The sequence below is a fragment of the Pelodiscus sinensis genome, chromosome 19 (assembly GCF_049634645.1).
Source record: "Pelodiscus sinensis isolate JC-2024 chromosome 19, ASM4963464v1, whole genome shotgun sequence".
Taxonomy (NCBI): Eukaryota; Metazoa; Chordata; order Testudines; family Trionychidae; genus Pelodiscus; species Pelodiscus sinensis.
In genome coordinates, this window is record NC_134729.1 from 10,631,844 (window position 1) to 10,645,294 (window position 13,451).

Below are 13,451 nucleotides of genomic sequence, written 5' to 3' on the forward strand. Positions count from 1 at the left end.
CCAAGCTGTTATTGTCCGGATCTGGGAGGCCTGGCTCCTGTGATTGGTCGTTCCGGCTGGTGGGACCCCGCCCCTCAGGTGAGACGGGGTCGTATCACGTGAGAGGAGCGTGTGCCAGGCGGCAGCGGCGGCGGGAGCTTGAGGCACTATGAAGCACTATGAGGTGAGGAGACGGCGGTGGCGGTGGCTCCGGAACGCCTGACCATAGGCGCCCCTTCCTCTGCGGGCCCTCAGCCCGACGGAGAGAAAACCCGCCGGCCCCCCGCAGCGCTCCGTAGGTGTTTACTGCGCGTGCGCGAGAGTTGCCAGTAGGCGCTATTGCGCACGCGTGGGACGAGTGGGCGCGGGAACGCATGCGCAACGTACGAGAGCGGGGCGGGAGAGGAGAATGCGCATGCGCATGTCATCTAGCGATGGAGCGGTATATGCCCCTGAGTTTACCGAGTGGTGGGGGCAGGGAGAGCGCGCATGCGCACGGGTGGAGCAGGGGTTGCCTGTATTTATATCTTCGTAGGCAAGGCAGGGGGCACTTGTTAGGGGGCGCAGCCCCACCCCCGCCCTTCTCTGGTTGCAGGCCCTTGATTATTGCAGTTGCCAGCTCCAGCAGCTTGCATGCCCCTGACCTCCCTTCCCCTCAGCAGTGGGCAACCCCCAGGGTCCCAGGTTCCTGCTGCTGTTTTTGGTCACTTCCCTGCTAGCTCACTAGCAAGGCCTTGTACTGCCCAAAACCGCCTTGTGCCTGTGGTCAGACTCTGGCAGCTTCAGCCCTTCCCCAGCATCCTCCCTGACCAGCCTGTGTAGAGGGGGATTTGGGTTCTGAGGCTGCTTTGGGCTGTGGGGATGCATCCTATGATAATTTCCCATCTCTGTTGGGCTGGATTTCTGTTTATGTTCCCTTGAGCCATCCAGTGTCTCAACCCCGCACCTTACCTCCCTCCTTCAATGAAAAGTGCCTTTCCTGGGGAAGAGGAGTGGATTCCTGTAATGTTTCCAAGTACAGGCATTGCTGATGTCTCTAGAAGGAAATTTCTGCTCATGGAGTGATTTCTAATGAAATGTGGATAGGCTTTTACTGTAACTAGCATGAATGCCACGTATCCTAGGGCATTCTTCATAAGAGGTGGCATGGCCCATTGGCTTTAATCAGATACTTCCCCTCCCACCACTGGAGGTGGCTGCATCTCAGTGACTCTGGGTGAATATAGTAGGAGTGCTTTGGGGTTTTCCTCAGAATAAAAACTGCTCATATGAATATAAAGTTATTTATATTTTTCTCTAAAATGTTTTGAAAATGCTAAAGTTCTCTGCCTTTGGAGTGATGTGTCTGGAATGAGTGTGTGGACTACATGCTAGTCTAGAAAACTGTTTGAGCCTGTAAAGAGAGGTTGCTGAAATCAGCTTAGAGGGCCTTGGGAGAGGAGGTCACAGCAACCCATGCACCTGTCCTGTAAATGGATATATGCCCAGATATGCAGGGCTATTAATATTGGCCATAAGTACAGCTCTCACAGCAAGCTCAGCACTTTGTCAAGCACTTTACATGGCAAAGTGTCCCACCAGAATATTGAATACAGGGCATGAAGTAGGAGGTTTAATAACCCCCATATGTGCTCTTTTGATCTGGGAGAAGAATCTGGAGTGTGGCAGGCCATCCTGCAAACTGAACATTGTACTTCTGACTCTCCCCACCATGAAGGACAGATGCATGTGAATGGACACACTTTTCCGGATTCGCTGACAAGGGCAAAGCTGGTTACTTCAGGCTGGTCAGCTAATGTCAGTAATGGTTTTAACATCCTCTCTTTATCCCTATTGACAATGGCAGCTGAAACTTTTAAGCCCATCCAGTGATTGTGACAGCACAGCCAGGGTTCCCCCGCCTCCTGCACCCCTGTAATGGCAGGAACAGACTCCGCCAGCCAGTAGAATAGAGGGAGTTTATTGCTTCTCCAGGATACAGCATAGGTGTAATCTGGTTACAGGGCAGGCCTAGGATGCCTCAGCCCCCCTTGAGATGGGGGAGACAGGGCCCCTAAATCCCAGCCCGTTGCTTAGGCTGCCTCCTCCATGATTCCAGACAAACTAAAAACTCTCTTCCAGCCCTGCCCCCCAGCCAGGTTTTGGTCTCCACCTTCCTTCTTTTGTCTCCCTCCCTGGGAGGCTGAGCCTTGGTGTCTGGGTTAATACACATTTGGAAGAGTCAGTGAGACTCTCCCATCACAGCGCAGGAGGACCCCAGATCACAAAGCAGACAGCCCCCCACTACGCCACAATGATCCCTTGACAGTTGAATGAGTAAGGATACAGGTAGCTGAAATCTGCAGGCACATTTAGGTTTAAATAAAGAGGTGTAAAGTTTGTGCTGCTCCTAGCAGTTTGGGCTGCTATCTGCCGGTATATCTGAGAGGACAAAGATCTACTACATCAAACCAGTGTGGACATTTCTTGCTTTGCTTGTCTTGCTGCCTTATCAGACCTTTGGGTCTCTTCTCTGAGCATAGATCTTTTCATTTCTATCTGTTTCCCAAAGCCTGGGGTTCTGGGATCTCCCAGGCAGGCAAGACTACCTCAAGATAGCTGTATTTGGAGTTCAAGAAACAGGTACCTGTGTATCACTTTCTATCACCCCCTGCAACTAGTTCAGGAACCCTGGCTTGTCCTCCATGTTGATTGCCTTAGTGGGACCGTCACTAAACATCTTGTTATGTGGCTCCCAAGCTATGTTAACAAGCACCACGGATGATGTTCCCTCTAAGGCCTTCCATCCATGAGTGGAATACATTTTGTTATGTGCACCAACACATGTGCAGCTATGCACCACTGCTACGTCTAGACTGGCATGATTTTCCGCAAATGCTTTTAACGGAAAAGCGTCTGTGCCAATCTAGACACGGTTTTGCGCAATAAAGCCCCGATCGCCTTTTTTGCGCAAAACAATACCGCGTTGTCTACACTGGCCCTCTTGTGCAAAAGCATTTGTGCAAGAGGGCTTTTGCCCGAATGGGAGCAGCATAGCATTTCCGCAAGAAGCACTGATTTCAGACAGTAGGAAGTCAGTGTTCTTGTGGAAATTCAAGCAGCCAGTGTAGACAGCTGGCAAGTTTTTCCGCAAAAGCAGCTGTTTTTGTGGAAAAACTTGCCAGTCTAGATGCAACCCACAAGTAGAAACATGTTGCCGGCTGTGGGCGCTCTGCTGATCAGCTGGGCAGCATTTGAATCTCTCCTGGGTGGACGTCCAAGTGCTTTGCAGATCCGCCTTTCCCCCCTTGCTGCCTCCTATAGAGGCAATGTGTGTGTGGGTGGGGGGAGGCAGCAGCTGGTGTTGGGGGGGAGGAGCTGGCTTAAAAGCCAGTTCTCCCTCAGCACCAGCTCCACTGTGCTGCCTGTCCCCTTCTCCCCCAATGCTCCTGTGTCTAAAGCAGTGCGGGGGTGGGGGCCAGGGAGGCTGCCATGAAGGCTGTCTGTGACCTCAGCCCCTGTCTGTGTGGGGTCCAAGCTCCCCATTGACAGAATCTGCTCTGCATTCTATGGAGCAGCCTCTGTCCATGGGGAGCCTGGGCCAACCGTGGATAGAGGCTGATCTGTGGCGGCAGCCCTCATCCACAGGGAGGTCCGAGCTCTGCATGGACAGAGACTGCTCTGTACCCTATGGAGCAGCCTCTGTCTGCAGTGAGCCTGAGCCCGTCGTGGACAGAGGCTGGTCCGTGGCAGCAGCCTCTGTCTGTGCGGGGTGGGGTGGGGCAGTCCTGAGCTCCTCACAGCCTTTGTCCATGGGAAGCTCGGAGCCCTGCGGATGAGGGCTACTGCGTCTGTATCAGAGGCAGCAATGCAAGGTGGCAGAGGACACCCCAGGGGTGAGGCTGGGAGTGCACTGACTGCCAGTCTCACCGCGGGGAATATTGAATAGTTGTATAACTGCTAGGCTACGTCTAGACTACATGGCTCTGTCGACGGAGCCATGTAAAATAGTTTATTCGGCATGGTGAAAGAAGCGGGGATTATTTAAATCGTTTCATGAGGCATACCGGAGTGGTTGACAAAGGCTTCCTTTGTCGACTGCGCCGTGTCTGGACTGCTGCGCTGTGCCGGATTAGCTGATCGTCGGCACAGTGTGGCGGCCATTTTTATTTCAATTAAGTGGGGATTATTTAAATACCCCCTTTTTTGACTGTGCTGAATAAACTTTTACATGGCTTCGTCGACGGAGCCATGTAGTCTAGACGTAGCCTTAAAATTTCAGGTGGTTACATGACTATTCAGTTACATGATATCGAAAGTCCCTAACCTCTGTTGCTGTATCTCACGTAATTATAGTGTCACTCTGTTAATTTCTGGGCCCTGATTTCACTCCTACTACACAGTCCCCAGGGGAATTCTGCAATTGTTGCATTTGCCGCATTCCCCAGGCCTATCACAGAGGAGTTGAGAGGCTGGTTGGATAGGGTGTGTGGCATGTGATCTGACTAATTGAACCAAGGCCTGCCTGTAAAGATGCCAACAGGAGTCTACAACCCTGAAAATGCTTCTGTCACTCTTTGACTGTAGTGAATTTTGTTCTCCCTGTCAACTGGAGTAAGCTCCTCTCACACCTACATGTTACATAGTGATAGAAATGTAGCCGTGTTAGTCTGGTGTAGCTGAAACAAAAAACAGGACTATGTAGCACTTTACAGACTAACAAGATGGTTTATTAGGTGATGAGCTTTCGTGGGCCAGACCCACTTCCTCAGATCAAATAGTGGAAGAAAATTGTCACAACCACATATACCAAAGGATAGCATTTAAAAAATGAACACATATGAAAAGGACAAATCAAATTTCTGAACAGAAAATTTGATTTGTCCTTTTCATATGTGTTCATTTTTGTAATTGTATCCTTTAGAGAGTGAGAGTGTGTGTGAGACAGTTTTCTTCCACTATTTGATCTGAGGAAGTGGGTCTGGCCCACGAAAGCTCATCACCTAATAAACCATCTTGTTAGTCTGTAAAGTGCTACATAGTCCTGTTTTTTTTGTTTTTTTTGTTTCTTCTACATGTTACAGGATGCAGAACATTCAGTGGGGGAGTGATAATGGGATATGAAGTCTTGTGCTCTTAGGTGACTGGTTTGAATCCAGCCCTGAGCTGTAGTGACTGGAAAAGAATCTTATTTACCATCTTATTGGCTTTAAATGACTCGTGTGTGAAACAAATTTGTTGGGTTAAAGTCCAGTCCTTAGGAGTTGGAGATCCATGTCACAGTCTCTCCCCCCCTCTCCCTCCATATGGGCACTAACTGTTGTCTTAGCTGAGAATCTCAGCAGTGATTAATGGATTCCTGAAGGGGTCACTGAGATCATGTAGTCTGCTCTCTTGCAGAACACAGGCTAGAGAAAGTCCCCAGAATAACTCTCAGGAGAGGGAAGCTTGCATTGCCACTGCCAGTCCTGTTTAGGGCACATTTACAGTAGCACTGTGTGTGCTTCATTAACCACTGTGTATTTGAAAACCTCCGGGGCTTTCGTTCTTAGCTAGTGCGTGGCTGTGTGGGGAGAATCAGGGAAACCCACACAAATTAGGTAATGAAACCTCTGAAATGCCAGCTCAAGCTAAGCCTTTTATAAGTGAGGCAAACCAGTTCCTGAGAATGTAGGACTTGTAGCGTTGTGAATTCTTTGTGTCTTTTAGTTCTGTGTTTGTGCAGCACCTAGCACAATGGGGTTGGGGTCTAGGAAGCCTAAGGCTCTGATGTCCTATCACAGGACAAATAATGTGTGGTTGCTCTGAGCAGAGGGGATATATGGAGAGGGAGGAGCTCCCAGAAACTATATGTTTGTGAGGACTTGCACTGCATAAGAAGTATGGTGACCATATTTTCTGAACTAAAATTAGGGGCACATTAGCCACACCCCCGACTCCCGATAGCCACGCCCTCTTGACACAAGAAGTTCCACCACTGGAGGTAGTACTCCTGGGGTCAAAATGGACACATGACCAGAAATAAAGGGTGTTGTGTGACCCCTGTAAGAACTCCTCCCACTGTCCTTTACAAGAAGGGATAAATTTGGGCCCCATAGGACCCCCCCATGCAACTTTGCTGCAATTGAATTAACCCAACTTGCATAGCATTAACTTGGGTGGAGAGGCTGGGGTGCATCTGTTTCAGTGATTGTCAAACTTTTGGGCCTGTGAGCCACCTGGCTCAATGTAAACCTTTCCGCAGACCACCAGTTGCTAATGGAAATGCACCGTTAATTACATAATTACGCCTGAGCCATTTTGCTAGCGCTGCAACTAGGGAGAATGGTTTAATTTAAATTATTAAACAGATTAAGCATTTTAACTCTCTCATGTTAGTTTATCAAACTTCATTTTAGATAACATAAAATATTAATTAATGTCCAACACAAAAGGTTTCCATGTTTTCTTTGACAAGGGTAGAGAGCCTTTTTTGGGTTGGGAGCCACTGACCCACAGAAAAATCAGTTGGGGACCCACAAGTAAGAAGCAAAAAACTCCTCCCAAACCCCCCAACTCTCACTGATGTGGCCCCCAACTGAGACACCTCACTCCTCTGGCACTCCAGCTCCACAGAGCAAGGGGAAGAGACAAGGAGGGCGGAGGTTTAGGACTTCCCATAGGCCAGATCTACTTTTCTGGGGTTCCAGAGTTAGTGGATTTTATGGACCCCATAGGCTCTGGGGTGGGGACAATAATGAGGCATTCAGTGTGTGGGATAGGGATGGGGTGCGGAAGTGGGAGAAGTTGCAAGGTCTGGTTGGGAAGTAGGGTGCAAAAGCAGGTTGGGAGTAGGTTTTCTGGCCAGGAGGGAGGGTGCAGGAGCAAGGGAGGGTGTTGGAGCAAGCTAGGGGTGTGGGGTCTTGGCAAGAAGAGGGAAGTGAGTGACGGGGATTGGAGTGTGGGGGTCTGGACATGAGGGAGGATGCTTACCTGGCTTCATGCCCCCTTACTGTCTCTGAACAGTGCACTGCCACTTCCCCACAGCGTGGGAAGGGAGTTTAGCCCCTCCCCCTATGCAGTGGGGATTCTGTCACAGCCGTGAGGCTGTGTACCAGCTCCCCACTCAGAGGGCGTGGAGGGGTGAAGAAACCCCGACTTTCCCTGCCAGACCAGGCTCGCTGCCGCTCCGCCAGTGGAGTAGGAAGGGGGAGGGAGCTCATCCCTCTTCCCCCATCCATGCAGCACGGATCAGCACCAGCTTCCTCCTCCGAGGGCGGGGGTAGTGATGAAGAAACCCCGACATTCCCCACCAGACCAGGCTTGTTGCTAGCGAGGTGCAGGGGGCGGGGGGAGAGTGAGTGGCAGCGCACAGAGAGCACCTGCTGAGCCCCAGGACGTCCCACCCCACAGCACCCTGGCTGGGCTCCACGTGGCCCATATTGGGGCTGAGGTGGCAGCTCCAAGGTGCGGAGACCTGGGAGTGGCTCCACTGGGTGCACCATGCAAGGAGCAATGGCACGGAGCCATTTCTTGGTCACTTCCTCCCTGCAAGCCAGTATCTCCATCATGTAGTGAAATGTCTTGCACTTGGGAGGAAGAATCTCAAGCATTGTTATAGGTGGGGGACCGACTGGCTAAGTAACAGTTCAGCAGAAAAGGATCTGGAGGTTACAGTGGATGAGAAGCTGGATATGAGTCAACAATGTGCCCTTGTAGCCAAGAAGACTTATGGCATATTAGGGTGCATTAGGGGGAGCATTGCCAGCAGATCTAAAGAAGTTATTCCCCTTTATTTGGCTCTGGTGAGGCCACTTCTGGAGTACTGTGTCCAATTCTGGGGTCCCCACTACAGAAGGATATGGATACATTGGAAAGGGTCCAGCTGAGGGCAACCAAAATGATTAGGGGGCTGAAGCACATGGCTTACGAGGAGAGGCTGAGGGATTTGGGCTTATTTAGTCTGCAGAAGACAAGAGTGAGGGAGGATTTGATAGCAACCTTCAGTTTCCTGAAGGAAGTTCCAAAGAGGATGAAGAGAGGCTGTTCACAGTAGTGACGGATGGCAGAACAAGGAGCAGCGGTCTCAAGTTGCAGTGGGAGAGGTATAGGTTGGATATTAGGAAAAACTATTTCCCTAGGAGGGTGGTGAAGCACTGGGATGGGTTACCTAGGGAGGTTGTGGAATCTCCAACCCTAGAAGTTTTTAAGTCTCGGCTTGACAGAACCCTGGCTGGGATGATTTAGTTGGGATTGGTCCTGCTTTGGGTAGGGGGCTGGACTCGATAACCTCCTGAGGTCTCTTCCAGCCCTGGGATTCTATGATTTTATGATGGGGACACCATGACAGAGTATTTAAATTTGGGACTGTTGGGCCCAGAAAAAAAAAAACAAGGCCTGGTCGACATTATGCTAAGGAAAGTTAACAAGGGCTAATTTCATAGGCCTCTGAGTATTCTTGACCAGAACCAGGAGTGTGGCTCAAACAGAGGCGCGCCTCCATGTTGGCTTAGGTTATAAAAGTAAGAAGTGATAAATGACATTTGTACCTACTGTAAGTAGAACAGCTTGTTTTGGGAACTGGTAAGTAACTCCCTGTTTCTGTTCCCCTTCGCTAATCTTACCTCCCTATTTTTGCCCCTTTTGTTTGTGCTCAAATCCCTTGTCTCCTTGATCCTGGTACCTGCCTTTTGTGATTGATAAGAAAGTAGTAGATGCATTATGAAGTGCTTCTGGCCACAATGAATGGTTGGCCAAGATATGCATAGATATTAAAAGTTTTAGAAAGGGGTGTGTGTGGCTTGGGTGAAGAGCTTATGACGCGACGGAACTGTCTTTATAAGCCTACCTGTTACTAAAATCGGGGCTGGTTCTCTTTGGAGACAGGCCGCTCTCTATTGTTGTGTGCACTCTTCAATAAAGAGCTTGTGATTGGACTTTGCTGGTGTTGCCTGTCTCTTTGCGGTCAGACAACGAACCGAGCCGTCTGGGCTAGAGTCCCTGACAGGACTGTCCCGGAAAATTCTTACTTATTACTATGCTGAGCATGCGTCCCAAATTTAAATATTCTGTCTCTGTGTCCCCCTCATAAAATATTAGAATCCTAGGGCTGGAAGAGAGTTTCATCAGTAACCAGTGATACCTACTGGAAATCGTTTGACAAGGCCCTTCACCAAAGGCTCTTAAGTAAAGTGAGTTGTCATGGGAAAGGAGGGAAAGTCCTCTCCATTGTTCCTTCTAAGCTGCCTGGCAGCACAGCTTAACAGGTGATTAATCAGCCCCACCCAGTCAGAGGCTGAGGCTCCCTGCACAGAGGTCACTGACGGGCGGGGCTAATTAATCACCTGTGAAGCTGTCCTGCTGGGCAGCTTAAAGATCACTGGTCCTCTCATGGATTGTTAACTGGTTAAAAGCCGAAACAAAGATAGGAATAAATGGTCAGTTTTCAGAATGGAGAGAAGTAACTAGTGGTGTCCTCAAGGGTCCAATCCTATTCAACCTAATTATAAATGATGTAGAGAAAGGAGTAAACGGCGAGGTTGCAAAATTTGCAGATGATACTGAACTGCTCAAGATAGTTAAGACCAAAGCAGACTGTGAAGAGCTTCAAAAAGATCTCACAAAACTAAGTGATTGGGTAACAAAATGGCAAATTAAATGTAATGTAGATAAATGTGAAGTAATGCACACTGCAAAATAAAATCCCAACAATACATACACAATGATGGGGGCTACTTTGTCTATAACTACTCGAGAGAGAGCTTGGAGTCATTGTGGATGTTTCTCTGAAAACATCCACTCAACGTGCAACAGCAGTCAAAAAAGCAAACCGAATGTTAAGAATAATTAAAAAAGGTATAAAGAATGAAACAGAATATCTTGTTGCCTGCATAGAAGACCATGGTATGCCCACATCTTGAATGCTGCGTTCAGATGTGGTCGCCTCATCTCAAAAAAGATGTATTGGCATTGGAAAAGGTTCAGAAAAGAGCAAGATAAAAGATGAGGGGTTTGGAATGGGTCTCATATGAAGAGAGATTATAAAGACTGGACTTTTCAGCTTAGAAAAGAGAAGACTATGACTATAGACGATAGAGGTCTATAAAATCCCTGGTGTGGAAAAAATGAATAAGGAAAAGTTATTTACCTGTTCCCAAAACCTAAGAACCAGGGGTCACCAAATGAAATTAATATGTAGCAGGTTTAAAACAAACAAAAGGAAGTATTTCTTCACGCAGTGCACATCAATCTGTGGAACTTCTTGCCAGAAGATGTGAAGACCAGGACTTTTACAAGGTTCAAAAAAGAACTAGATAAATTCATGGAGGTTAGGTCCATCAATGACTATTAGCCAGGATGGGTAGGAATGGTGTTCCTAGCTTCAGTTTGTCAGAGACTAGAAATGGATGACTGGAGAGGGATCATGTGATGACTACCTGTTCTGTTCACTCCCTCTAGGACACCTGGCATTGGCCACTGTCGGAAGACAGGATACTGTGCTAGATGGATCTCTGGTCTGACCCACTATGGCCATTCTTATTAAATATTCCTTCCTTCTTCATGGTGACACTCTGAACACCTCACCCTGTCTGGGTTTAAATGATGTAGAGAGATCCCCTAGGCTATCTTAGATTTTGCAATAAGTGTTCCTCTTACTGCTGAGGGTGGAACAATGCAATACAGGAGTGGTAATTGCTCCATAATTAAAGTTGCAGCTGATTTTGCATTTTTGGTGTTGCCATTAAAATTTACCAAGTAACTTATTGTATGAGGCCAATGTGACCTTAAGTGTAATTTTTCTACCAGACTGGTAGCGAATTGGGTGGTGTTGCTGTCACTAGGAGGTGCTCACAGTTCAAGAAATCTTAATGGTTTTGTGCCACTTTGCAGCAAAAAGCAGCAGAGAAACAACCTGACTTTCTGGTCTCCCCCTCGTGAGATCTAGTGATCAATCAGTTGAGTCTATTTTGAAATCTACTTTCAGGACATTAGAAAGTGTGCAGCTTTCTATAGATCGCAGGCTTCCAGCCTTAGTTCAGAGCATCTGATGCCTGCTGAAAAAGACTTAAGCTTTTCATGTTCTTAGAATGTCTCTAGCCCTATTTCATGCCAAGGGAACTCCAAATGTAACCTAATCATTAGGAGGACTTGTTGGTGGAAATGAGAATTTCCCACCCAAAGATGCTCATGACGGGGAGACTTCCTATCCCGGCCTTTGGCCAGCTGTGTGTATGTGAATGACTAGTGAATCTCCTGAGTTTCCTGTTTCATGTATCTGTAGAGCCGTGGTCACCAACCAGTAGATCGTGAGCTACCGGTAGATCTCAGGGGCTCTAAGAGTAGCTCTTGAGCCCTCTCTGAACTGCGCATCTGCGCAGTACATTTACATTAGATTTCCTCATGTAATGTAGGCGGGGCTTCAAGGAAGGGGCGGGGCAGTAGATCTTCGCCTGTTCTGAGACTTAAAAAGTGATCTTGGGTGTAAAAAGGTTGGAGACCACTGCTGTAGAGTCTTGTTTCTGCTGAGAGCCACGGGGAGGGGGTGAAAGCTGGACAGTTGGGGTGGCTTCTTGGGCCAACATGAAGGGAGATGCACCATGGGACGGTTGTAATGCATGCACACGTAAGCTTTAGTTGGCTTCCTATCCCCCTCGTAAGCCTTCTGATGGAGACTCCTCTTCATACTGCATATCCTGGGTTTCTAGTGTCTCTGAATTCCCTAACGACCTTGAAAGATAACAAGGCTTCATGTCCCTTGGAGGTGTCCACAGCTTCAATCTTTCTGTGTCCTGGGGACTGAGCTGTCTCTTCTGATCCCAGGCTCATGCATTGGCACAATTTACTGGTCCTAAAAGCTTTTGTTCCGCTCTTGCTGTTGACTGAGCGCCTTCACCCTCATCTCTGCCTTCTCCCCTATCATCTTTTGGCATCAGGACTGGGCAACGGAGGCAACCTGCTTTTAATCCCACCTCTTTGGCTTGGACTCGAGGAACCTAGTCAGTTCTATGCCTGCATCACACTGCTGGATCACCTGCTAGGATCCTCTGAGCCTAATCAATGTACTGTAATCACAGGCCCGTCGGGCTCTCCTGATCTCCTAAGAACTGAAGTGCTTTGGTTTAACTAAAGTAACTGGGCTCAGTATTGAGGTATCTGGGTGGAATTGAACAGAAGTTCTTTCCAGGTCAGAGTTGATGATTTGGCCTGAAGCTCGGTGAAACTCTGTTCAGAATTTTAACCTCTGGGGCCTTTAGAAGACAAGCTCCTAAGGACAAGGAGGCTGTAAGTTGGGCACATCATACCCACCACACAATTCCATCTACATCCAGAGAATTGTGGGGGTGAAGGCGAACAGGAGGGCCTCCACAGGCCAGATCAACTCACTTAGCGGGCTGAATCCAGCCCCCAGAGGCCCTTTTTCCCACCCCTGCTTTATGTTGTTTGCAAGCTGAGCTCCTCAGACTATCAGTTTTCAAATGAAATTTGATACTACACTTCCTTCTGCCTCTACCTAGTCATTAACCTTCGAAATCACATCATTCTGATTGCCCTCTTGCACCCCCCAATATCAGGCTTGCATATTCTATGCTAGACCTTTCCAAGGCAGCTATTACGTTACACACACTCAAAGAGGTGAACCCAGCAGTGCATGAGTTTGCATTGACCGTTAGACTTGATTGGTTTGGGGGTGGGGAAGCATGCAAAGTCTCCTCCCGCTGCCAGGGGCACTGGTACCTAGAGGGAACTGCCAGCTGTTCAGAACAGCTGGCGGTTCTGGGGTGGGTGGGTTAAAGACTTTGCAGCTCAGCTCCCCCATCCCCAAACCAATCAGGGTCCGTGGGTGGGGAACCATGGAAGTGTCCTGGCCCGGCCTCTTCTGCTTGAGGCACCGCCCCTTCAAAAATTTCTGAACTGTCTTCCAGTCAAAAATTATTGCCTACCCTTGACATAAAGCATTTACTAGGGCTGAATGTAGCAGTGTATATAGAAGACAAGGGGTTCAGTATACTGGCTGCCCTGAGGAAGAGAGGACAACCACAGCCCTCTCCACGGCCGATGAACTGTGATACTGACCTACACCCAGTATTTGGAGTTATCCATTGGGTAGCTAAGGGTGTCTACACTACACAGCTTTGAGGGACTGGGCTGTACTGACACAGCCTTGTTGCAAAAAGTCAGGCAATGTAAATACTGTGGGTACTTTTGCCTACAAAAGCTGCTGACAGAGCACTGTTTACATGACACTACTACTTGAGAAGCAAAGCTTTTATCATTTATTTATGTGCGTGCGCGTGTATGTGTGTTGTGCACCTGTGAATGACAAAAGTTTTTTTTTCTAAATTGCTAGTGTAGACAAAGCCTGATACTACCTTGCATGCCACGGTCCAATCCTGGAGCTTCCCCAGGGACTTTCTTCGCCTGGGAATCAAAGTGCTTGAATCAGTGTACAAACAATTGGGTGTCAAAGCAGTGTCACCTTAACAAACACCTGAGGGACCCTCTGCCTTTGTATT

At 48.4% G+C, this 13,451-nt stretch overlaps 1 protein-coding gene across 2 annotated transcripts in view; it reads left to right on the forward strand.

The window, feature by feature from the left end:
- Positions 1-23: 23 nt before the first annotated feature.
- The window catches only part of TECR (trans-2,3-enoyl-CoA reductase), a 55,640-nt gene continuing 42,212 nt past the window's right edge, over positions 24-13,451 (forward strand). The window contains exon 1 of one of the 2 annotated variants that reach the window (XM_075902247.1): positions 24-163. In XM_075902247.1, coding sequence (XP_075758362.1) covers positions 159-163 — 5 coding nt within the window. In that variant the 5' untranslated portion in view covers positions 24-158. The remainder of the gene's footprint in view (positions 164-13,451) is intronic. The other variant, XM_075902248.1, reaches the window with a different exon arrangement.